The sequence below is a fragment of the Ceratosolen solmsi genome, unplaced genomic scaffold (assembly GCF_000503995.2).
Source record: "Ceratosolen solmsi marchali unplaced genomic scaffold, CerSol_1.0 scaffold6, whole genome shotgun sequence".
Taxonomy (NCBI): Eukaryota; Metazoa; Arthropoda; class Insecta; order Hymenoptera; family Agaonidae; genus Ceratosolen; species Ceratosolen solmsi.
In genome coordinates, this window is record NW_011948414.1 from 821,206 (window position 1) to 848,637 (window position 27,432).

General features: G+C 24.4%; 4 protein-coding genes across 6 annotated transcripts; 3 read left to right on the forward strand and 1 right to left on the reverse strand.

The window, feature by feature from the left end:
* The first annotated feature begins 1,044 nt into the window (after positions 1-1,044).
* On the forward strand, positions 1,045-5,272 carry LOC105367780 (chymotrypsin-2-like). The gene is made up of 4 exons (XM_011506564.1): positions 1,045-1,113; positions 1,972-2,291; positions 3,991-4,242; positions 5,076-5,272. Exons 1-4 carry the CDS (start codon positions 1,068-1,070, stop codon positions 5,247-5,249), a joined length of 792 nt encoding a protein of 263 aa, XP_011504866.1. The 5' UTR covers positions 1,045-1,067; the 3' UTR covers positions 5,250-5,272.
* A 1,144-nt stretch (positions 5,273-6,416) lies between these two features.
* LOC105367781 (chymotrypsin-1-like) lies at positions 6,417-12,965 on the forward strand. Of its 3 annotated transcripts, XM_011506568.1 has the most exons (5): positions 9,126-9,205; positions 9,572-9,891; positions 11,132-11,383; positions 12,082-12,227; positions 12,543-12,965. In XM_011506568.1, the coding sequence occupies exons 1-5, from the start codon at positions 9,160-9,162 to the stop codon at positions 12,544-12,546; spliced, it is 768 nt and encodes a 255-aa protein (XP_011504870.1). In that variant the 5' UTR covers positions 9,126-9,159; the 3' UTR covers positions 12,547-12,965. The 3 variants fall into 3 exon arrangements, with proteins under 3 accessions (XP_011504869.1, XP_011504870.1, XP_011504867.1); XM_011506567.1 differs by lacking the exons at positions 9,126-9,205; positions 12,543-12,965 and adding an exon at positions 6,417-6,634 and having other exon boundaries at positions 12,082-12,441; XM_011506565.1 differs by lacking the exon at positions 12,543-12,965 and having other exon boundaries at positions 12,082-12,441.
* Positions 12,966-15,846: 2,881 nt separating this feature from the next.
* Positions 15,847-21,076, forward strand: LOC105368342 (tigger transposable element-derived protein 2). The gene is made up of 7 exons (XM_011507344.1): positions 15,847-15,993; positions 17,897-17,962; positions 18,044-18,115; positions 18,216-18,299; positions 18,369-18,656; positions 19,262-20,290; positions 20,904-21,076. Exons 2-7 carry the CDS (start codon positions 17,947-17,949, stop codon positions 21,074-21,076), a joined length of 1,662 nt encoding a protein of 553 aa, XP_011505646.1. The 5' UTR covers positions 15,847-15,993; positions 17,897-17,946.
* Positions 21,077-24,134: 3,058 nt separating this feature from the next.
* On the reverse strand, positions 24,135-26,761 carry LOC105368343 (zinc finger protein 43-like). Its single transcript, XM_011507345.1, has 5 exons — positions 26,641-26,761; positions 26,047-26,481; positions 25,907-25,972; positions 25,311-25,814; positions 24,135-24,877 (listed from the first exon to the last, which is right to left on the reverse strand). Exons 1-5 carry the CDS (start codon positions 26,759-26,761, stop codon positions 24,210-24,212), a joined length of 1,794 nt encoding a protein of 597 aa, XP_011505647.1. The 3' UTR covers positions 24,135-24,209.
* Positions 26,762-27,432: the final 671 nt, after the last annotated feature.

A 27,432-nucleotide genomic window follows, 5' to 3' on the forward strand; every position in this document is an offset into this window, starting at 1 on the left:
ACAATAAATATAAAAAAATATATATAAGAAATCATTCTTAATCTTATAATAATTCTCATTTTATTCAATGAATAAAAATGAGTTATTCTTCTAAATATGTTGGACATTGTTTATTATAAAGTGTTATAATATTTTTTGTGTAATATTTATCCATTAGTTTATTCGTATAATGTTAGGGTACATTTATTGTTTTATAAATTTTATACAGTATGTGCTAAACATTTGATATTACCAAATCTATAATACTATTTATTTATCTATGCTGATATATCAGCAAACTAAAATGTGAATTTGCACGTCATGTGAAGCGCATAAAAAATAGCTTATACACACACACACACATATATATATATATATATTTTGTATTTATTTATTTAAATAATTTGTTCCATTAAGTTAAGCTTTGGCATGGAGGATTCAACTTCCCATTATAACCTTCACAATTTTTTGATTAATAACATTTAATATCGGTTTAATTTTATGCTTAAAGTAATACAATTTTTTCTTACGTTTATTATATAATTATAATAAATAATTGTAATATTTACATTCTATTCCAATAACAAATGTACAAGTATTTACAAAACATCAAAATGATATAAATTGATCTTTTCAAATATAATTATTTAATGCATTTGAATTTTTGCCTCCTATTCATATTACAATCTATAATTATAAACATTTATTCTAAAACATATGAATTCAAAATATATGAATTAATATATCATTAATTATGTAGATTTTAGTAATAATTACTTTTAGATTAAATAAGATACATATTTTACCGGTAGAAAAGTTTCTTGATTCAAGTTAAATTTTTTAAGAATCCACTGATATAATCTTTAGGCTAATACAAAAATATAGACGTTATAAATTGCAAAAATCGAAAAATGTTATATTTGATTTTAAATGTAAATATGAAGTAACATTGACTTTTCAGAACGCATAATATTTATATCGGATAAAGCTATTGTTCCAGACAATTTGAATAAATACTATTATAGGATAAAGCTATATAAAGAATTTGATAGGACAATGATATTCAGTAATAAAAAGAAAACGGCAAGATGAGTTTTAAATTAGTGATTATTTTCATTGTATCATTATATACTGGTTAGTTAAATAAGTGTTTTTAATAATTAAAAAATAAATTTCAATTAAGAAAAATTTAATTGTATTACTAAATTCATTTACATTTTATTTGAATTTATTTTATTTACAACGTTTTCTTTACAACAACATTACAATGAAACTTTATAATATTTAAATAATTATAATACCATTTCAACTAATAAATAGATGGAAAATATTTAATGCCAAATATTTTAAATATGTTGTAACTATGTTTATAAAATTGATGATATAAATCTTTTGTTATATAGAGAATTTTAATAGATACAAAACTATGTAGATTATAGTTACCATAGAATGATATGCAATTGTACGTAAGTGAATTATATGTAAATTCATTTCATTGATATATATATATATATATATATATATTTGAAAGTACAAAATAAGAAATATAGAAAAAATAATATATACTTTAAGCAATTATAGTATGGAAAAAAATATGTGCCTCCCTAAATTCTAGATTTAATGCGAAGATTAAAAACATGTAATAAAAATAGAAATTAGTAATGTGAAATTTTGTACTATTCTAGCGATAATTTCAAATGCATAATCATAATCATAATCATAATCATAACAATGTATATCAGTACAATAAACATATATGCTAATGCTGTTTTCATTTATCTATAGTATTGAGAAAATATATTTCGAGTAGAGAAAATTAAAACCTTTTATACTATATTTTTAATATTGTATTACGTATTTCTATAAACTTACATCCGGATTATACAGTAAACAGTTCGGTAAAACAAAATAATTACTTATAAAATATTTGTTAAGAAGGAATACTCCCTATATATTAAATTTTATCAATAAAACGATTAAAAATTCTTGCAGCTATTTTTGGAAAGAGCGTAAGAATTATCGGTGGCAAGGATGCCAATACAAAGGACTTCCCATATTCAGTGTCGCTTAGAGCGGCAACAACAAAATATCATTTTTGTGGTGGCTCAATAATATCCAGACTACATATTCTCACAGCTGCTCATTGTCTTACTAAATACGACTTGAAAGATATTCAAATTTATACAGGAATCGTTAAAGATGTGGAAAGTCCTGAAAATATTTTCAGTATTATAAGTTACAAAAGTGATTCAAGGTTTACTGAAAAATTTGTGAAAGAATCAATGTTACAACATGACATTGCGGTCGCCACGGTATTGTGAAACAATTTTTTGTTAAATGTTTATCTATACTGATATTTAAATAATAATTTTGAATAATATTGACACGTATCGAGCTAACCAACCTCTACAATATTTATCTTATTTGGATTTCTTCTTTGTGTTGTTTCGCAATCCAATGTATGGATAAGTACAGGCTATTTGTCTCTTGTGAAACGATGTTACTATTTGAATGATTAGGTGGAGAGAATACAAAAGAGAAAAATGCAAATGTACTTTTTAACTTCGATGGTACGAGGTCGATAAATATCGATCGATAAATATTATTTTGAATCTGATTGGCATTACATAAGGTTATCCGAATAAACAGACGACCATTTACTAGTTGAAATCCAACTCATTCAAACTATTTAGTATTATACAAATTTGCTTAATTATGTTTTAATATACACTATTAGGGGTGTCATTTAGTTTATGTCATTTAAGGCAAAGCTTTCACGCAAAACAATTCTTCAGTTTCGGGAGAAAGCAGTTAACTTGGACTTTCTTTTTTAATTTAAGTTCTTTTAGAACTGCCAATCGATATTCGTCAAACATAAAATTATAAGATAAAACGTTAAAGTCTGGCACGATTGAAGGTATTTTTTAACATCGTTTAATATTAATATACTTCGAATATGCTAATTAGCCTGTTTAATTTACTTATTGAAGTAAAATAAATTTTAAAAGTAAATTTAGTCAGAGAATTAGTAGACTTTTATTGAATATAATTACTTCAATTTATTGTACGAATTGAGGAAAGAAGAAGTTTTTCACTCTCACGTATGTGCGCTATTAAGGCGTCACATTGTCTCTTATGAGGATCGTTAATCAAGATTTATGATCAACTCGATCATCAAATTATATACAGCTTCTTGAATTTCTTCTCAAAATATCATTTCAAAATTTTTTCTTTTGAAAAAATCCTAACATTACTTCAATTAAAAACTAGAATTTTCGCTCTTAATAATTATTCGCCTAATATTGGATTAGAAACAATATTGATATATTATTTTGTGAAGCTCTAACATCATAAATATTTCAAAAAATAATCAATATAACAACGAAAACTATGTGAGTTTTATGGCTTACGCATGTCTTTCCATTCAATTTCATGTAATTTGTTTATTAAGCATCTTATATATTAAACTTGATACAATATTTAATCAATTAAGCAATAGTTTCGTATTTTCAAAATTCATTTGTATAAAATTAATTGAAATTACTTATATTGTCTTCATACTATGTTAATTGAGATGCTTAATTTTAATCGCAGATTTGATGCTTATTTTGAGTTTTTATTTATTTGCTGCCTTTCGAATAATTGTCAATATGTAACTAATAAAAAATATTTGATTTTTAAACGATATCGTAAATATAATTTATAGGTCTCAAAAAATAAAAAAAGATCACATATAGAAATTTTATTATATTATATTATACAATATATTATACTGTTTATAAACACATTATATTAAATATTGCATATAGATTATAATAAATATAAATTCAGATGAGTATAATTATTAAATATAGAGTTCCTTTTTGTTTTTGCTAAAAAAATTTCTCAAGAAAATTATACAACTAAATTATCTCTATAGAAAAAATATGCAAATATATAGATTTATCTATTGGAAACTTATGCCGTTCTATCTTCAATAAAATATTCTATTTTATTGTTTTTTTTTTTCAGCTCGATAAATGTATCGAATTCAATGAATATCATAATAAAGTAAAGCTTCCAACTAGCAACATTGTAACTAATGAACTAGTTCTACTGAATGGATGGGGAACAACTACAGTTAATTCGCGGAAATATTCTCGTACATTACAAAAAGCCATTTTTAGAATTATAAACAAAGACCAGTGTGAGAAGATGTTCGAATTTCGTATTCATGATGAACAATTGTGTGCGTTTGCGGGTTTCGGAAAAGGAGCTTGCTTGGTAAATTAAAAATACTCTTATTTATTTTTATTAAAAATATACTCTTATATAAAAATATATACTTGTGATTGACGAAGTGAAACGAATGTAGTGTATTCCATTTTTTTTTTTTTTTTTTTTTTTTTTTTTTTTTTTTTTTTTTTTTAATAATAATAATACAGGAACATATAATAAATAATTATAATCTATTATTATTATTGTATTATTGTTTCTTACTTTATCCTCGGTACCAAAATGCATACAAAAAAAAAAAATATTTTAAACATTATAAAAGTGCATAAAAATTTTCTACGTATTTGATAAGTATGAAAAGTGCTATTTAAATTGGTTATAATTATGTATAAAATTATGATTGGTATTGGCTTCAATCGATTTAAGCGCAAGTCGCATTTTTCTTTTCTCAATGAAATTCATTTCGATACTTTTTGTTTAATTACCTCAGTGATAAAAATATATAATAGATATATATTTCAAAAAATAAAAATATTTTGATCCTGTCGGGGAGTATACATTTTATTTTAATTATTAAAAATTGACTGTTCAATAAGTCGAATTGACAAAATGATGTATTCATATTTAAAAATAAAATTTATTCAATAATATTTATGAGTCAATTTACCATCAATATTGCTTGAGTAATCTTGCTTAACTCTTGATTCAATATTTTAGCAAATTTTAAATTTACTCTCTTATATGTAGTTTATAATAATTATAATTAAATGAATATATTATTAAAAAATGAAATGCTCACATTGCATCAATTAATACATTTAACTATTTTATTCGATGAAGAATATGATATTCTAAGTTATTAATTTTAAAATACTTTGTAGGGTGATAGCGGATCAGGATTAATCTATAAAGAAGAAATCGTTGGTGTTGCATCGTTTGTTATTCCATGTGCCACGGGAGTACCTGATATTTATACTCGAGTCTATTCTTACTTAGATTTTATTACATCGATAATTGATGATAAAAATTTATCTTTTAAATGTTCTAATACATAAAATGCTGTGCTTTTGTAGTAAACTGAAATAGTGATTTTTTTTTGTTTTTTTGTTTTTTTGTTTTTCTTTTTTTTTTGTTTTCCATGAACTCTAGTAGATATTTAAAGTAAGAGACATAGAATTTTATATATAATCGTTTGCGTGTCATTGATATTTCAGACTGCAAGATTTTACTATAAAACTAACAAGCGCTTTATATAAGCTTAGCCGTTGCAAATTAAGATTTTACATTTGGCCTTTACGTCGTATTTAATCATTATGGAAATTACATAATTCAAAGGATATTTGTTGGCATGCATTGTTATTCTTTCGTGTCCGCCTGAATATTTTCATCTACTTTACACGTGTTCAATCAGTCCGACGTTCTTATTACTATCAATCGATAATTTAAGACGAAATATACACAACCTCAATGCGTACACTATGAATTATTGTCATCTCAAATTGAAAATCAATTAAAAGCATGCAAGTCTACTACTACTACTACTACTACTACTACTACTAGTGGGCGTCAAGTCTGCGCAGATCCAAAAATTTGTCAAGTTCTTTTGATGTAACTGAACTGAACGATCTCTTTCCACTCTCTAGCGGTGACAGTTTAAATCACTTTACGTCATGTATTAGCAATCATCTTGAAAAACTATTACCAACGCCAGGCTTTATTCGTGTCAAGCGTCTGTACCTCAATGATATGCATACTCTACTCTCGTTTTTACGTAATATATGTTAATGATATTTATTTATTTTCTGTTTATATGTTAGGACTCGCGATATTCAGAATTTAATAATTTTATTGAAATCTAATTTATATTGCTAGGTATTGATGCATTTTATGCAATATTAGATAAAAGTCTTATAGAACATGATTAAATACTTTCTAAAATACGAAAATTGCATTTTAAAAACGTATGTGTAAATTATTTGCATTCAAACAGGAGCATAAAAAAAAGTACTTTATTGAGTATTTTAATATAATAAAAGAAGGTATATCAATGCGTATAAGATCAAGCCTTTAAATGTATATACACCATAAGTACATATACAATGGTCACATCGTTAGTCATAAATTATACAATAAGAAATTAAACTAATATTAAATATCTCTGATCGATAAATTTAAACTAATAATATCAAAAGATAACAGTATAAATATGTATATAATAAATTAATATGCGCCGAATAAAATTAATTTCAAACAGATGTTACATTTTTAATAATCTAAACAGAAAGGAGAGAAGGAGATAAAAGAGGGCGAGAGTAAAGACTAAAATCCCATTCATGGGTCCTTACTCCACATAAGAATATATAAGTGAGATGCATCAGTAAAATTAGGAGGAGAGAAACCGTAAAATGTTCGATGAGATTGAAACGGAAGAAGAAAATATGTAAGTCCCATCAATGAAGCCATCTAAGAATTACTACTAACCACACAGTGTTTTTCACTCATTCTAACACACACACTCTCTCTCTCTCTCTCTCTCTCTCTCTCTCTCTCTCTCTCTCTCCATCTATCTATCTATCTATCTATCTATCTATCTCTTCACAGAACAGGATCCGCAATTATTGTTTAACACTGGATATTTTTATGTTATACCCTCCCAATTTGTAGTTCTAATGACGCAAAATCCGAACCACACCTCTGAAAATATGTTGCTCCTGTTCGTTAACAATGAGAACATACGAAACTAAGATTACCGACAAATTCTACTTTACGCTTTTTTAAAGTTGCACAAGTCTCAACTTGTAATACATAATTGATAATATTTTCTGTTTATAGTATATAATTTATAATATGGTTGTTACATTAAAGATAATTTTATTATAACATAAAATAAATATAATTGCCCATTCTGAAAAAAGATTTATAACAGTCAATCGAAGATTCTATTTTAATCATTATGTAGTGAAGAAAAGTAAGCGAAAGTCAGTCATTAAAATGAAAAAAGAAATAATTGATAGAATATTCAAGTAATACAATCTATTCTATGTATAAATTAATATGTTATATAAATTGCAGATAGACATACAAATATATTTATAAATAATTATATTCATAATTGACAAATTATTTTATTTATAACCAAAAAATTTTTTTTTTTTTATTTTTTGTATAATTATTTTAGGATACATGCATACACACACACACACACACACACACACACACACACACATCTTAATATATAGGCATAAAATATTTTCTATTTTATGATGTACTAATAAATACTTTTTATATATTTAATTTATATTTAAATAACTTAATAAAATAATTTTTTATTTTATCAACAGAATTATTATTGAATTCTGTAATCTCTCCTATATACATTTTATAAGCATTATAAGAATTGATTTAATTATAAGTAAAAAATAAATTGAAAAATAAATAGTCTCTTTTTGTGAATATAGTGTAATTATTCTAATAAATGTTAATATAATATTATTAATTGGCTTGACAATTTTAGATAAGATAATGGCACATCTATTTACTTTATTTGACTATAAATCATATAAATAGAAGAAGCATTAAAATAAATACAATTTTAGATATAATATTTCTTCAATATTTAACATTTTCAAAATATCAATATGCATAAAACTTTATAATACAATGAATAAACATAGACATTCAATTTTTTTTTTTTTTTAATTTATTAATATCAAAAATATTATCTGCTTATTCGGAACTTTAATAAACGCTTGGTTCCAGAAGATATAAATATAACTGATACTAAGTACAAGATAATAGAATATATTTATACACCGTTAATATCTAGGTATAATTACAGTACATACAGTGTATGTATGTGTAAATATTTATATAAATAAAATTTTGTTATCATGTGTTAGCACAATAATAGAAAAAACTATATTTAATTTAGAAATATTATTCAATTTTTTTAAATTTTGCTGTAAATATATACTGATTTGTTACAGCGCTACATACGTAATATTAGTGCAGGTGTCTGCATTGTAATTTCAGAATAAAAATGAATCAGAAAGATAAACAATTGTTAATAGTTTAATAAAGTAAGATCTCTTATAAAAATTCAAGCTTCTCTTCAGGTCACTTTCATTTGTGTTTATCTTCGATTTCTTATTAGTTTAATATATTAATAAATATTCAACGATAATATACTTTACAGTTGATAATTATGCGAGTTAATAGTGATCTGTGATCTGAGTTAATAATGAAAAAAATTGATAAAAATATAAGAACTAAGAATGAGAAATTTATCATATTTTTAAATAAATAATATATATATATATATATATATATATATAATATGCATAATTATAAAAAATATTATATTATAATCGATCACAATCAATGTTTAAATATTTTTATAATTAAAAGGATATTTTATTTCACAACAAATTTAAATATATTTCTTATTATTATTTTAATTTTAATCAATGTCTTCTAACCGTGTATATTAGTACAATAAAACTTAAATGAAAATTGTTAATTTATTATAATATAAATCGATAACCTTAGTATTATTAATAATGCTAACAACATTTTCATATAATATAATGAATAAATTATTAAAGCTCTTTTTTATCTTCACACAAGATATCAAATACAAAATCATGAATTAAATAAGTTATCTACCGATAATATTTTCATTTGTATTAACGTGGAAAAATTGATATATGTATTTAAAATCTTACTTTTGATTTAATTAAAAATACTAACAAAATTAACTTATTTATCTGTTGTTACTTATCATGTATAACATCAAATCAGAATTTGAAAGATTTAATGTAATGTATTAATAGGAGAGTGAATTAATATGAAAAAAAAACATAATACATTAATATATGTTATCTGAGTTTATATTACCAATTGAACAAATCTATATAAATGATTCAATTTGATATTAAAATTCATTTATCATAAAAAAACGACAGAATGAGTTTTACATTAATAGTTGGTTTGTTTCTATCATTATACACTGGTAAGTTTAATCAAATTCAATTAACTGGCAAAATATATTAACTATTATTCATGAATTCTTAAATAAATTAACTACTATGTAAAACTACAAAGTTAAGAATAAAATAATGAATTATTATGGTGTCTAAATAATTATACCATATTTCCTATTAATAATACAAAAAAAAAAAAAATAAAAAAAAAATACTATTATACGAGGGCAGAAACTCCAGACAAAAATATTGCTAAATTTTAATTTTAAAAAACAACCTTTGGAATACCAAATAAGCTAATTTAATGAAATGTACACGCTAAGTACCAAATATAATAGAAGAAGATAGAAAATAGAATTCAATTTTGTAAATAAAATTTTACAAATTATTTATAGTTACTTTTGGAAGGAATGCAAGAATCATCGGCGGACAAGTTGCTGATATAAGACAGTTTCCTCATAGCGTATCATTTAAACTAATCAAGAATGGAAATCATTTTTGCGGGGGATCAATAATTACTAAATTACATGTCCTTACGGCAGCTCATTGTCTTTCAAAATATAACTACAAAAATATTCGGATTTATACAGGAACTGAGGAATACAAAATTACGAATCGTAGTAGTTTCACTATAGAATCTTATAAAATTCATCCGATGTTTACTGGAGAACTGAAAGAATATTCAGTATTACATCACGACATTGCTATTGTTACGGTATTGTAGTAAACATTAATATTCCTAATTAATGAACATCAAATTTAGAAAAAAAATTAAAATATTAATTTCATGTTATAACCTCAAAAGATTAAAAAAGGTTGCTTGAAATTTTATAGTTTAAATATTTCATTAAACGTTATTTTATTCAATGCAACAATAAAATATGTATAGTTTAAAAATAAAAATTGACAAGAATATATTTAGGCATCAATTATTTTTAAAAACAAATTAAATGTATTTACAGGAGATAAATATAAATTTAGCTAAACCATATATAATTATATAAATACAATAAATTCTAACTTAAAACTCATCTCGTATTATCTTTCGAGTACTAAATATGAACATTTTATCAGTCTTCCCATAGGTTTTTTAAGTTTTATCATACATAACTAAATTAAATGAAACAGAATCTTATGACGCAGATCTTACAAAGTTTCGTAGTAAAACACGAAGACAATATTATTCTTAACATTGCTATGACGAATTTCAAAATTCATGTAACATAAGGACATAAGTAAAATACTTGGTTTTGCGTAGTATTTTCATTACTTTAAAAGTAATAAATAATTTACAAAGTCGTAATCATAGACTCCAATGCAAATAAACAGACAATCGCTCTACAATGTATACAATTTTTCTCTTATTTATGTTTACGAATAAAGTCAATGCGTATAATTGACGAAATGGATGTACAATCATCCATAATTCACTAAGAATCCATTGCCAACCAACCGTCCGATTATTGTTCATACAAATAATAGAGTAGAATTTTTATTTATGGAATACAATGATGAACGAACGCAACGCAACTCGACGCAACGCAACTCGACGCAACACACACGCGCAAACACGCGCAAACACGCGCAAACACAGAGTGCTATACAAATAATTTCATAATAATAGTTAATCGTATCACGAGATTCGCTTGGATTACAACTTGGGACATTATTATCCTCGTGAATAGACGAATCTGCGAATAAATTCGTCCAGACGATTGGCTCTAAGTGCTTTTATTAAGTACTCGTGCCGAGTGCTTTGATTTTCATTAGGAGAATAACTGTCGCTTAGAATACCAGTCAATAGCGAGGCAATCGAGCTTTTCTTACAAAATCGAAATCTCACGCGACACACGTGCAAAATTACCTAACAAATCATGCATTAATGACACCTTAGGATGCTCACGTGCATCGCCGCCTATCAAAAAGTCCTCAGGCGAATCAATTGTCTTTTATAGCTCAACAATTGCATCGAAGCCAATGAATATCAAAATTATGTAAGACTTCCCTCGAAAAATCCACAAGCGGATAGCATTGGTCTTATCAGCGGCTGGGGATCAACGATTAACGATGCAAAACAGCACCCCGAGATATTACAAAAAGCGACCTTTACGATTTTGAGCAATTACAAGTGCTCTTCGATGCTCCCGTTTTCAATTCACAATGAGCAACTGTGCGCCTTTGCGGGGGAGGGAATTGGCGCGTGTTTCGTAAGTCGCTCTAACATGTTTATTAATCTTTCAAAACATAGAGAATAGAATTAAGAAGAATATAACATTTCAGTACGTGAATGTTTCCGGAAGATATAAATATTTTATGTCAATTAATATATGTATGAGGTTGATTCTGTAAATTCAGATGTACATTCAGTATTAAGTAACCATTCTAATATTTCACAAATGAGAAAAATATGTTAATTTAATATTGTGATCCAAACAAATCGTATTTTTTGGTTTTTAATGCAATTTATATCAATTTTTTTTTAGACTATAATTGGATTACATTTGTAACGAATTCAAATGTAACATTTCAGAAATCGATATTAAAAAAAAATTAGGCTTTTTTTCTGTTAAACAAGTATCTAAAATTTTGTGAAAATATATATTGTAATGAAGATATAATTAAAAAATTCAATTTTATAATCAAAAGTTCAGTATTTGTCGATGTCTATGATAATTCTGTATTTAACGTCATGAATGTTTATTTAATTATATATTATTATTATTATTATTATATATCATTATATAAATATATATATATATATATATATATATATATATATATATATATATATATTAGTAATTAATTTTAAATAATGTGAAATATAATATGTACTGAGTTGTATTTAGCTATTTCATAAATTAAATACTAAAGCAATGTAAATAATTATTTTTTCATAAAATTACAGGGTGATAGTGGCGTTGGGCTAATCAATAACGGAGAGATTGTAGGTGTTGCATCTTTTGTTCGTCCATGTGCTGTAGGCAAACCTGATATATATACAAGAGTTTATTCTTATATAGATTTCATAACGGCTGCAATAAACAATACTGAGTATGTACCTAAATTGGATAACAAATGTTCTATTCAATAATAAGCTGAGTTTTATATAAAGAAATTGTGTGAATTGTTCGACAGTATTTGATAAATTTTGTAAAAAAATATTCAGCTTTTCGGATCGAAATTGCTACGTATTTAATAGGTGAAAGTAACAGAAATTGACATAAATTCTTTTTTAATTTTAGTCTTTTATGAAATAGGAAATAAATTTGAAATAAAATGTATATTTAATATAGTAGTTGATGTTAAATTAAATTCGTTCTAATCACGTGCATCTCTTGATTTTACTTAATAAAATAAAATTTACAGATAAAGTACCTTCGGATATTTGCTTTTTAAATATGTATTGTGTAAGCGAAACTCGATCATCCGTAGAAAAACAGATTTATGCCGGAAAAATGTCTTGCTCAGTTACTATTAACTTACGCTAAGATAGTAAGTATTTGAATTTATTGTTTGGCCGTCTTGTTAATATTATGTGAAATCCGCAAGATTCTACAAATATATGAAAGCAGAGCAGACAGTCAAAATCACGATGCTTTAAAAAAACTCAGACACTATGGAGATTATCGATTTAATAAATGATATATATTATAAAAATGCTATAATTCTGTATTAGGTACACAGAGGATCATTATAGAATACAATTATAATAACTGAATGAAAAAGAATGTTATTAACAAATATTACTGATAATATCAACCATATTCGACAAATTTTTATGTGATCCAAATGCACTATTTTATTATTCAAAATGATATTATTTAAACATTGTAACTGATTTTGTATAATAAAATTTTTAATATGGTTAAAAATTATGCTTTCTTTTCTTTTAAATAAAGTTTCACTGTTGTAAGAACATTTAATAATTTGTTTTAAATATTTCTTTTATTAACAATAGAGAGTCGTTGATGTCATTTTTAAATAATTTAAGTTTAAATTTTGTAGGTTATAAATTTATACTAGTTTACTAAATTCTACTTTAAATAACGAACTGTTTTTCAATTTAGGCTTAATAAAAAATATATCATAATACGATATTTATAAAAATGTATTTAAAAAAAAAGTTTCATACAAATTCAAATTTTTCAGATACTTTCTTATATCTGGTAATACGTATTCATATAATATTTACATTGAAATTTTTTAACATATTAAATACAATAAATTACTTATTATATATAAATGACTTATTATATATGATTTAATATTTAAATTTCATAAAGCATTAGAAAATTGTTTATATTATTATTGATTAATAAAATAACGTTATGTATCGGTGAATAAAGATAAATAAATGTCTATCTTATTTGTATAAATAACTTTTACAAATCTTTACAATTAAACTTGTAATAAAGATTATAATAAACTAATATTAAGTATATTGAAAAATTATTTAGAGTTAAGTTGATGGAAAGCCATAAATAATATCTAAAGTGTAAATAGCAATGACTATGAAGTAATTATAGAAGAATATAATAAATAGTAATAACAAAAATTTGTTATTAAAAAAAATATTTAACTCTATTAATAATTAATCGATGTTCCATTTCAACGTACCATTAATATTGTCATGCATAACTGTGACATGTATAACTGTCATGTATATCATGTATAACACTATGTATAAAATTATGTATATGTAATTGATTAATATACGTAATGGATAATTAATTATTCTTTATTGAACAATAAAACTTATATATTTGTTTGTGTACAAACGCTATTTTTTATATAATAAATATAATTCTAAATTACGTAGGAACTAATCGAGAACTTACTAGAAAAACATCACAGCCAAGATTAATTGAATTATCTGTGTATATTACTCAAATATTTTCGACAGGTCAAACGTAAGTTAAAGTTTAAAGCTTAGATAGTTATATTTATTTATTTTATCACTAGGTGGTTCAATTGTTCAACTGTTAAGGTCAAAAAGACAAAATAATTTATAAATATTGCCCATTAAGAAATATATGAATTCTAAAAGAAACTCGGATAAAGCAATATATGCGATATTTAAAATTATTATTGCTCTTTAATTATTTATGTTAGCATCAATAAAAATATGATTATAATTAATGATATGAATTATATGAGCCATTTAATAATGCATTTTTTTTTTTTTATAATTATATATAATATACTACAGAATTTACTACTAAGAAAGGAATATTACATACAATGAAAAAAAAATTATATTTAATCTATATGAATTAAACATTGATTTATAAAGGAATAATTATACAAGCCCTCGACAGTGCTTTAACAGTTTAATAAATTTCTAGATAATTATATAAATACGACATCAGGTGAATTTTTAAACTAGAATTTTATTATAAAAATATAATTTAATAAATTTTACGATAAATAAATTATTATGGCAATATAAATAAACAATAGTTGGTAAGGGTAGTAAAAATAATTTTTTATATAGATTATATTCTTATATAAAGATTTAGAAATGGTATGAAATTTCTAGTATATAAAAAGAATATAAATTTCATTATAAGAAAGTCTTTAATTACAATTTTATTATTTATTAATAATCTCTTTTCAATCATTTACATTCGCAAATACAGAATATAAGAACAAACATACGTTACACCATAAACTATACTATTCCAAAAGAATCAAATAATAATAAAAATTAATGATAAAAATGACATAAAAATTATTACTAAAAAAATCATTTTTGCAGGTAAAAAAATATAAAAATTTCTTATAATTAAATTGCAAATTAATTTGAAATTTCTTTTCATTCAATTTAATGTATGAAAATTTACAAATATATAAATAAATTTAGTATTGAATATATGTATTTATACATACAAATTATTTTAAATTCAATTATAAATGTATAAATATCAATTTTTATGAAATTGAATATTATTCATTAATTAGTAGAAAAATATCATATAACTCATTATTTACATTACCATTTTTTCACTTTCATTTCTTAAGTAAATAGTTACGTAAGATATAATAATATAGCATTAATATTAATATTACATTAAGTTTTCAAATAAAGATATATATATGTCGATGATTTCCTTTCCATATATACCAATTTCACTATGATGTACGTTGTACTATTGCGTTTTGCGTTTGTTTACTTCTTTACACCGGCCATGCACGCACGCTTCAATGTGTAAAGCATACGCGCGCGCGTGCATATATATATATATATATATATATATGCATAAATGTGCTTTGAATGTGTAACGATACAATGAATTTGTAATTTTGCCGTATTATGTTATTCAATTACTGTTTATTCTGTGATATAGTCAAATACAAGAATGTAAAAAATATTATAAGCAGTGTTTTATAATTCAAATGTAATCAATAAATAATTAAAGAATTTAACAATTTATTTATTGTAAAAAGGGCTAGTAAGTGTCACGTTTTATATAGAAACCATTTAATTTATAATTTTTCAATTCATTTTTATATATTTTTGATTATTTTACTAGAAAATGAATATTCTTAAATATATATAGAGAATTTAATTAACGCTTATTTTAGTCGACCACCTTATACTATGTTTAATAATGGTTGCATTATAACAAATTAATTTATAGGTTATTTACTACTAAAATGCAGGTGTTCAGATATCTTTTTTTGTTCTGGAGCCATTTATGAATAAGTTTTTTTTCTAAATGATAAATTAAAATGTTTTTATTGTAACTATCATAAATTAATGCATTGCAACACTTTATAAACATCTGTATTATGCTACTTATATCTGTCTATTCAAGTAAGTTTTACTTTAAAATTTATTATTTATATGATTTTGTAAATACATTATTATAATGACATTGTAATAAAAATTGTATATATTGTAGTACATTATGTATTTATGTATAATATTTATGTTTTGAAACACAATTATAGAAATCAGTTTAAATTTATTTTAAAAGTGTGTAAAAGAATTCTTGATCAACCATATATTTTTGACTGTTGTATTTAAAAACCCCATATTTAACATTATATAATTCATAGGTTTATTATATTTAAAAATTAAAAAATTAAAATCAAAATATTTATATTTCATTCTGATAAAAAAGGGTTAATATTTTTTACTTTATTTGTATTTTGGAATTTTGTTTTTATAACTCTACACACATACTAACAAACAGACAGGCATATATATATATATATATATATATATATATATATAGACAATATTGAAAATTAGAATATAAAAACAAACTTTCTTATATTTGCAAAATATTTTTTAACATAAGGTTTCAATTATTATGACATACTAAACATCAATGACTGTTACCTATGCTGTCTTATTATTCTAATATAAAATAATAATTGTAATAGTAGATATAATACATAAGAGGTGTGGATAAACAAAACATTATTATTAGATAAATTTTAAATAAAAATTAATATTACAAGATATATTCTATTGATATTTAAAACTCTTACAAATATAAATGATAAAATATATTTTGAGCTAAATCTAGTTTTACATATGTGTATAGTTATTTTATTTAAAATATACTCTCATTATATATTTTTATATCTAATACATGAAATGTTTATAATTAATTATTTAAACAATTTGAAGTAATTTCTAAATAAAAATTTTAATCAAAGTTATGATTAATATTTAAATTTAAGTATATAAATAATGAATAAATATATTGAACATATAATGTCGAAAGTGCAATTTATATTTGTATTATTTATATTCATTGTTTAATAAAATTATTGTTTTTATGTTAATTATAAATAAAATATATAATGAAATGATACGTTTTAATCGTATTTATTATAAATATGATAAATTCATATAATTGAAAAAATTAAATTTTCTCGGCTAATCAATTATTAATCAATGTAAATTTATAATATAACATTGCAATAATTTCGTTCATAGATCTAATTACCGAAATACTTTATTTTCTCATCAATAAGAGAAGCAAAATAAAATTGATACTACGTGGTTATGATTGTTAAGAAATAATATATCAATTGTTGAATATTATTTTAAATGTAAATGTATAATATTAAAAATATTATAAAAGTAAGATAAAAGTTACAGGGTAAATTCATTTAAAGTATAATCACAATAGATTTTGAATAATAAAATTATTATTAGCAATACGGATTTTCCAACTATTTTTATAAAAAAAAAATGCTTTAATACTATTGCATTTTTAATGATTATTTCCGGAAAATTGAGGGAGTAGTACTATTGCCATATTATTTTATAATCTTTGCAACATGCTCAAAACTATTAATCGTTACTAATTGGATATATATTTTTATGTAATATAGTATTATCAGTAAAAAAAAATAAATAAATTTTATAAAAAAAATTGTGAATTAAAAATTTTCGGGTGAAAATCAAACAACTTATATATGTACAAACATATATCACATACACAATGCCTTAAATTTTATTTAATTAAAAAATATTAACAATTAGGGAGAGAGAGAGAGAGAGAGAGAGAGAGAGAGAGAGAGAGTAAGAATAGCAATAAATGTAATTATAATTACGTATCGATTCTATTATAAATAGAGCAAAAAATAGTGCCGAATGGTTAGAAAAAAAAAAAAAAAAGAAAAAAAAAAAGTAATGGAATTATTATGTGAATAGATTAGTAAAATTATGTTTCCACATTAATTGGTACCTGTTCCAGAAAATCATTTACTTAAATATTGATCGTCAATTAAAAACGAAATAATCATCATGTCAGCTTATTCTGGTTCGTAAATCTTCATAAAGTGCAATTAATAATTTGCCAATATTATCAATCAATCATTATATGAGCATCATGAAATTACAGATAATAGCGAGCTGTTCTGCTCCAACAACATTTGCGAAAAGAATGAGCCAGAGACAATTTACATAAATTCTGGTAACTATCAAAATTTTTATAAATACCTTTTGCCCCCCCCCCCACCCCCCCCCCCACCCCTAACAAGCCATGGTGTTTCAAAGTACTGTAAACATTATAGAAATTGATATGAATGCTACCCATAAAGTCTATCTTAAGAACGAATTTACATTCCCGCAACTGGATAATGTCGCCGATAATCCTGGTTAGTTTCGTAATAGTCAAGCCGTATCGTCCCTAACAGCGCAGCTCGTATCTCACTTTCTGCCCGCAGCCAAGAGACGCGTAAAGAATTTTTCCTTGCAAGAGAAAGTGCGAGTGCTGGACGACGTGAGGTTCGGACGGTCAAAGGCCGAGGTACGAAAAGAGTACGGGATCGGTGAGAGCACATTACGACGTTGGGTGCACGACGAGCAAAAGATACGCGATGCCCTGCATGATGAAAATTCGAGCCGTAAGAAGCTCAGGAACGAAGATAATCCTTACGTAGGCGAGGCGCTCATCGCCTGGTATAACCGCTGTAAGCAACAGAACGTGCAATTATCCGGTCTCATGCTCAGAGGTAGGCAACTTTTGCAAACTGTGCTCAGTGCTTTCTTTATAACTAATATATGCCGCTGCGCATAAAAACGTTTGTACTCCTTAACTCCTCAACTGGTTTTTAAATTAACTAAAATTATTTTTTAAAACGATTTTATGACACGTTTGGTCTTTGATCTTGTTTGAGGATTTTCGAGATCCTCGAATGTCAGAGAGACAAAAGAGTTTATATCATCAATGTATTTATGAATTTGCAAATAGATTTAGTGTAATTAATGTATTTAATCTTTCGTATGTTTAATTTGCATTTACATGAAAGTTAAAAAATAACAAATAGTATTTTAAAGACTAGTATACGTGTACTTATTATAGGACTATTTAGAAATTATATACACTTCTTAATTACCTCCAGTCGGTGAACTGAACTTTTTGTTTATCCTAATGTTTGCAAACGAATAGATAAATATCCCCATCTATTTCTATTTAATATTGACGTTGCTTTATTAAGATAATAAATTTTTCCAATAACACGACTCATTACTTACTACCTGTACACCTGCATACCCATACTGCCTGTAAAAGAAGTGAAAGTTCATTTGTTGAATAAAATTATTATGATTTTCTTAGAAAAAGCTTTAGAACTAAATAATCTGCTAAGTGGAAAGGAAAATTTCGCCGCAAGTAATGATTGGTTTAGCAATTGGAAGAAGAAGTATGGTTTGCCCGATTTTACGTTCAAGGAGGAGAAGAAACCGATTGAAGATAGCGCGGTCAACCAATTGATGATGACATTGAGAAAAGCAGTTGAGGATGAGTCTTTATTACGATGTCAGATATTCAAGTGCGATAAAACGGCATTGAATTATAAATCATTGCCAAATAGAAGATTCCCCGGCGACCGAATAACAATTATGTCGTGCACTAATGCGGATGGAAGTTTCAAATTGCCGCTCGTTGTGCTCGGCAAATCGATAAAATCAACATCACTCGTAAACTTACAAAATAGCCTTCCTATTTTTTATTCTCATCAAACGACTCTTTGGGTGGACACTCATATCATGAATGAGTGGTTTGATAACGAATTCGCACCACGAGTTGCCAATTTTTTGAAAGATCGTAATCTCCCGTTAAAAACAATTTTAATTGCCGAAAATGTACCATCCGATGCATTTCAAAATCGACCAACTAGTGAATTACAAATACATCTTATATTGCACAATTTGAGCTTAATTGTAGGACCGTTCGATAATGAGATCTTAGAAAGCATTAAATTAAATTACGAATATAAGCTGTTGAGATCGATTATTAGTGCTCAGAATGATGGTGAAAGTATGTCCGATCATTTGCAAAGAATAAATCTACGTGATTTTATTTATTGGATTAGTAATTCGTGGGACGAAGTTAGACTATTAACTATTGTAAAGTGTTGGGAAAAGTTTTTAACCAACACCGAAGAAGATAATAAGCAGTCTAACGATTTTCAAGAAGTCAATGTTTTTACCATTTTTGAGACCTTAAGGGGTATACGCGAATACAGGAACATAAGTGAAGATGAAGTGGCTAAGTGGATTGCGGAAAACAATGAATCAGCTAGGTTATCGATTGATAACCATATAATAGAAATCGTTAAAGATTCAAATGAAGATTTAATCGATGGTAAACAAATAATATATTCTCTTTTAATTGTATTGGTGTACTTTTAGTACAAAAGCTTTATTTAATATTTTACTCAATTTATTTATTTTTTTTTTCCATATTCACGTAATGGAATGTTACTGTTACTTAAAATTTCATTTAATTTTATAAATTCTCACTTTATAAATATATAGGAAGTTCTCGTGCCTCGTTACAAAAAAATTATTTATCTAACTATATATTTTTTTTTTTTTATTTATTTACTTACTTTTGTATATAAACAGTCTAAATTGTATGATATGCAAAATATTTTTTCAAAATCTATGCGATTAATAAATTGTTTAGTTATTTATTATGCTACACTAATAAGACAATTAGAACCCCTGAAGTAAAGAATAATTAATATTTATAAGTGCAAAGATAACGAATATAATTGTGTAAAAGATTGCCAATACTAACTTCTTTTCTCATTGTAAAAATAATTAATTATACAAACTTATTAATCGCTTAAAAGTGTTATTTAGAAATATTTTTAATAGATGTAATTGACGAATTGCATTGACTAATTTTGAAAATTTCATTTTATCACGTTTATTTCTCCTTTATTCGTAATTCGTAATTTTAATATTTGCAGATGCAGAAAATCTGTGCGAGGAAAATAAAATTTTATCGGCCAATGAGGCTATAAATGGCTTAAATGTTGCTATGAAATTTTTTGAACAAAATGGATGTGCAACTATTTCAGAAATGATGTCACTGGTTAAACTAAAAGATAAAGTGCTAACTATAAAAATTAATACAACGTAGATTTATTTCACAATTAAAAATTTCATTGAAATATTTATTAAAGATTATAAATAATGTAGTTTATTAATTATCATCAAAACTTCAGTTTTAATATTTTTTTATAGATCTTAGGAATAAAAAGTTGCTTTGATGTCACTTGTGAAAATTCTTTATAAAATGCAAAAACGAACAAAATTTTTAGAAATTAAAATGTGTTAAAAAAAAAAAAAGTTATTAATTCAATTAATAAGTGAGAAATAAATAAATATATGATAATATGGCCATTGACAATTTATTTTTAAGTAAATAATGAAATAAAATTCCAAGATACAAATCCTCTACCCTATTATAAGCTCATCGCTTAAAAGTACTCAACGATTTAAATGTAAGACTTTAATGTTTTATTTGTACTATTTTAATTATATTAAAATTAAATTCGAAATTAAATTCTGTAGAAAACTAGGTTTTTATAATCCGCGATATGAGCTTTAAAACAATAAATAAAAATAAATAAAAATTTAAATACATATTTAAAAATTTTTATTTGTATCTTATCATTGAATCCTCCTACTTGTTAACGAAATTTGTGTACACTGATTTTTATCATTATATCAATAAACTGATTTCTTTAAAATTATATCTTTTACAAAATCATGTACACTAAAATGTCCAAAGTATATATCCTATTATTACGTATTTATACATGAGTTTATTTATGTATTATACAGGCGTCTAATAAAATTGTATGGAAATTTTAGTGATTTATCCTTAGGTATATAAAAATATTTTATTATTATTTTTAAATTTCTTATACATTAATATTGTACTATATAGTTACTAATTTAATAAAGGAACGATCGGAGAATATCTATTTATCCGTAAATATTCATCTAGTATTGGACTATAAACTACAATTATTATTCTCGATTAAAATATACTTAGTATATTTATATATATATATATATATATATATATGTGTGTGTGTGTGTGTGTGTGTGTGTGTGTGCGCGCGCGCGCGTGCGTGTGCGTGTGTGACCTATATGAATCTATATAAAAATCATGTAGCATACTATTAATATGCAAATAAACATTTATTTGTGTAAAGATAAAAAAATTCTAACTCAATTTTTTTGGAAGACGGATATTAAAAATTTTTAATTTTAAATTAAAAGTTATAATAATTTTTAAACATAAATAACTCGGTACATTATAATAATTATCGTTATATAATTAAGTAATAGTAAATTTGTATATTATTAATAATTATGTAGATATTATCTACTAAAGACTAGTTTGTGAAAAAAATAAAATTTTATTAACAAGTATTTTTTGCATTAAATAATCGGATATGTTGAAAATTAAATTTCAACTTTTAAAAATTTTCTTTTCCAGCATTAATTTAATGACACTAGAATTTTGTTTTACTATTAATTATTAAACCACTTTTTTTTTTTATAAATTTTAACCAATATTAATTCTTTGTAGTTATACTATTTTACATACGTAATTGCTTTTAAGTCTTATAAATATATTAACAACTTACATTTCAACGAAGTACTTATAAGTTAAAAAAATATTACTTCTTTAAAATTCAATGCATAATTTTGTCTTATAAAACAATAAATAAGTATATATTTTTTAATCACTATTGATAAATTTTACATTTATGCTCTCACATAAAAAAACTTAAATAATTTATTAAAGAAAAAAAAAAAAAAAAATTATAAAAATAATTGTAAAACTATTGTGATTATAAATAGGTAAATATATGTAATTATTAGAAAATGATCAAATTTGCTTTACTCTTACAAATATAAACTTCTGTCCCGAATTAAATTAAATTGTCCCGTCTTTGGTTTTATAGCAAATTTATTTTAGATAGTCGTAATGTAAAGATTGTTTAATATAATGTTATTAATAATGATCGTACTGATGTACTGATGTATAAATACCTTTGCAATTTTATCGATTTTTATATAGAAAAATAAATTTATATTATACAAATACAATGTCATATTAGCAACTATGAATGTTATTTTCAAAGTATTAATATGAAAAGTTACATTCTTCCAATAATGATGTACAAAAAAGAAGTAAGAGCAAAATTATAGTATAAACATAATAAACAAAAATATAAGATAGTTGTATGAATTAAAAGTACTATATTTTCGTATATAGAAATATTTTTATAAAAACTTTGCATAAAATATTCTTTTAAATAAATTATTATATAATATAATTTAATTAAATTGTATAATTAAAAATTATATCAATATTGAATTTGTTTCGTGAAGCTTAATTCATTCAAGCGCAATCGTTAGATTCAAATAAATCACTTAGTCAGTTCTGTATAATTTTCATTTGCATATTATACTGTTAATCAATAAAAAGTTTATATAGATTATTGTATCTCTTCGTTTGAGATCTAATCTAATTTCGAACGACTTAACTAATGGCAAATTTTAGTAAATGCTTATCTTTCAGATTATTATTAACATAAAGCATTTGCCCTTTATCTATTAACTTTTAAGTGCTATGTCTTCAGACTTTTATTTAATCGTTTATATTAAGATTTAAAATATGAAATAAAAATTAAATGCATAGATAACTTGGCCACTTTTGTTTTTTTACGTTAATGAATAAAATATGTTAACGTAAAGTTTAAAATTATTGTACTAGCAACACTAAATTTAAGCTAAATAAAAATAGTACTAATAAATAAATTATGTATTTTATCTTACATACATTAAAATTAAAATGGAAATTCAATTGTAATTCGTATATGTGTATACATATTCATTAAAATAATTATTGGAATTTAAAAGCATATAAAAGATATTAAAACACACTATTATCAATCAATTTGAATGTAGAATTTGCTTTAAAATCGTTAAAAAAAAAACTATTAAAAGTATCATTAAAGTGTGACAATAATAATGTAGCTGAACAATGGCAGTCAAGAGGTATTTTTTAATATTTTAGATTCAATTAAAATATAAAACTTTTAATCGTGTTTTTTTTTTCTTTCAAATACATCGCAAGAATGCTTTCTTTTCTTTTTTTGTTTTTTTTTGTTTTGTTTTATATCATCATGGAAATTGATGATACATTCCGAACAATACGTAAACGTATTAAGATAGTAAGACGAGTAAAGCTACGTTTTCTTTTCCCGAAAACGACAATTTTCGATATGTTTACTATAGACAAAATAGTTTCTAAAGACTTTGGTGCAGTTTTTACAGTGGAATGCATTAATACCCCTGAATAGACGGGCACCGTGCTTAGATTGGATGTGATTTATCAAAACAGGTTTGAAAACCGTCCTGAAACTGCAGTGATCGCAAAATAAGAAAGATGTGGTTTTGCTACATAATTTTACATGACGAAGCTTCTGGATTTTACTTTCAAAAGGTTTGTCACAGTAGTAACAGTAGCATAAAACTTTTTTCTCAGGTACATGAGTATAGACGATACCAGTACAATTACGCCGCTTATGCGCAAGTAAGGTATGCTTGTACTTAGTTTTAAAAGAACATTGATCACAATGGAGATGTGGTTTCTTGCCGCAGAATCTCTGGTGCTGACGGCAATCATACAAATAAGAGAAGGAAATACCACAGCCTTTGGTGCACGCGTAAATCTTTTCGCCATGTTTCCGAATTACGTGAATACGCATACGTACATATTTCTGCTTCTGCAAATTACATTTTTTGCAGCAATAAATAACTGGAGTCTTGCAGTATAGACATTTGGTGATCTTTTCTATGGGCTTGTTATATGAATTGCATTTCGAACAATATGTAGCAATCGAATCCGCCACAACTGTTAAATTAAAGAAAATATATAAATTAAAATTATAAATTATTAGAGATAATATAAAACTTAGTTAGAATGTTTCTTTTGCAGCTTTGTAATTTTAATGAAAAATACACAAATACTTTAGATAACATGCTTTCTGACAAAGATTTACTTAAAAAATATACTAAGTTTTGATAAATACTTAAAAAAAAAAAAAAAAGCTTCTCTCATATAATGGAAAAGCATTATCAAAGTATATAAACAAAATTTATAATAAATTTGTAGATAAATATCTCAAATATATATAACAATGATTAATACATTTTTTCAACGTCTACTATATACTGGCTTGGCTATATATAAAAGCTTACTTTTATGAACCTACTACTGTTTACGCAAAAGAAATGTTCGATAAATACTTTTATAACTATTGTTATTTTAAATGATATTTTTATACTTTTAACGTTCACGTCGACGTGCATCTTTTCCTCAAGCAATTTCGTCGGTGTATGTTTATTCTTCATGTGTAGGCTAAGATTCGTTCTTCTATTAGTTTTGAATCTACAAATATTGCAGATACGCTCCTTTAAGCTTTCGCAGTTTAGTTGGCGATTCAATAGATCTTCTTTGAATTTGAATCCCTTACTGCATATTCTGCATTTTAAATAATTCTCTAGTTTAATCAACATGTGCTTCCGGTATATATGTCGCTTAAGTCTTTGTTTGGTGAAGGTAATGTAATTGCAATCGTTGCAGTGCAGTACCAAGTTATCGTTCAAAACACATTTGCTCTTTAGATGCATGGAAATACTGCTACGAAATTTATAAATGCTGTCACATTTGACACACTGCATGAACAGTTGGGCTCCACATATTCGACAACTTCGCTGATCCATACCCAGCAGTTTCTTGAATGTAGTATTGCATTTCTTGCAGAAGAGCTTGATGTGCTTTGCAATAGCTAAAAAAAATCGTGCAGCTCATTAGGAATTATGAATTTAATAAAGCAACTGAAATGATTATCCATTATTTATTTATCATGAAGATACTTACGAAATGGTTCTACTCTAGATGAAGTACAACCTCCATATACAATTTCAGCCCTTCTTATTGCTTGTCCTGTAATATAGTAATAATATTTAAATTCTTTACATAATCATTAATTTTACTGTAAAAAGAGTAAAGCTCTTTACTTCTTAATTCCTGCGAATTTTCAACAATTTTTTGTAACAAATTTTCAATATCCATTGCTTGAATATCATTTTTATGCTTTATTAATATGTGTTTTCGAAGGCAGTTTTTGCGTTTAGCCATCATAGAACAAAATTCACACTTCATGTAAGGTAATACCTTACAATATCTTAAATGTTCCTTCATATTACGCTGTGCTTTAAATTCTATACCGCATCTTTCGCATTTGACAGGTTTTGAAGTATCTGAGTTTGTATGCTTTAAACTTATGTGAGTATAAATGCCAGCAGGATACTTGTATTGACTTCTGCATATTAAACATTCATAATATACGGCTGCCTCACAAGTATTACATCTAGTTGAAATTTTGTCGCCAATTCTCTGTTGTATTTTATTGCATGTAATACATTTTTCTTTAAATAATTTCATTTTTAAACCTATAAAAAAATTAACTTGTATTGATAATAATATACATTAAATGACAGCATGAAAATTATCTTAAACTGCATGACAGTAATTTGTTAAACTATACAATAATTTCTCTACTAATGTTCCAAAAATTTTTATGAATTTGACAATTAACGAATTATGTTTACCTTTAAAATTGTACAATGTTCTATGACTTATTGAGTCAAACAATGTTTTATTGAACTCAATAGCATCTTTAGTTTTATTTTCAGAAATGAATTCTAATAAACTTTCGTTTGCAATAGTCATTGCATTAGTTCTAGTCTTATTTACTACATTTTCATCTATATAAATTATATAAAAATGAGAGCATCTATATTAATATATTAAAAAATTTATTACGTTAAGATTATTTCATAAAATTATATGTACCAGAACTATTTGAAATATCAAATAACAGAGCAATATCTGTTATATGATGCTGTTGAGAATTATCTTGATATTCAAAAAACTCTGCAAAAAAAAATTCTAAATAAGATTTTAAAATATAAAATATCTAATTTGAAAATATTTATCAAACTACAATCAGTTTGAATAAAGTAAAAATAAAATTCTATTTTCTAGCTACTAAAATTATTTATATATTTATTTAATTATTATTACGTTAGTTTCACTTAAACTAATTGATGTATTATTTTTCACTGTTATATGTGATTATGAACATGGAAAATAGAAATCCATCCATCCACTAAAATTTAGATAATACAACTTTTTTTTAATTTTAATTATTATTATCGCTTTAATTAAATCAAGTACATACTTATATAAGTTGATAAACATAAGGTAGTTTTTTTAAAAATTTTATTTTAATTATAGATATTTTTTAATGATTTTATTTTTATTGTGAATATTATTATCATAACCTACAATATAAAATCTAGAACAAATTACTTCATAGTTACTTTGCCATTTTGAAACGA

Coding starts and splice junctions, on each gene's coding strand:
- LOC105367781 (XM_011506565.1), top strand. CDS start 9,160: ATGAGTTTTACATTAATAGTTGGTTTGTTTCTATCATTATACACTG. Junction 9,892..11,131: donor ACGACATTGCTATTGTTACG/GTATTGTAGTAA, acceptor TGTCTTTTATAG/CTCAACAATTGCATCGAAGC. Junction 11,384..12,081: donor AGGGAATTGGCGCGTGTTTC/GTAAGTCGCTCT, acceptor ATAAAATTACAG/GGTGATAGTGGCGTTGGGCT.
- LOC105367780 (XM_011506564.1), top strand. CDS start 1,068: ATGAGTTTTAAATTAGTGATTATTTTCATTGTATCATTATATACTG. Junction 2,292..3,990: donor ATGACATTGCGGTCGCCACG/GTATTGTGAAAC, acceptor TTTTTTTTTCAG/CTCGATAAATGTATCGAATT. Junction 4,243..5,075: donor TCGGAAAAGGAGCTTGCTTG/GTAAATTAAAAA, acceptor AATACTTTGTAG/GGTGATAGCGGATCAGGATT.
- LOC105368342 (XM_011507344.1), top strand. Junction 18,116..18,215: donor GACAATTTACATAAATTCTG/GTAACTATCAAA, acceptor TAAACATTATAG/AAATTGATATGAATGCTACC. Junction 18,300..18,368: donor TAATGTCGCCGATAATCCTG/GTTAGTTTCGTA, acceptor TTCTGCCCGCAG/CCAAGAGACGCGTAAAGAAT.
- LOC105368343 (XM_011507345.1), bottom strand. CDS start 26,761: ATGACTATTGCAAACGAAAGTTTATTAGAATTCATTTCTGAAAATAAA. Junction 25,973..26,046: donor AAATTCGCAGGAATTAAGAA/GTAAAGAGCTTT, acceptor ACTATATTACAG/GACAAGCAATAAGAAGGGCT. Junction 24,878..25,310: donor CGTCGACGTGAACGTTAAAA/GTATAAAAATAT, acceptor TTAATTTAACAG/TTGTGGCGGATTCGATTGCT.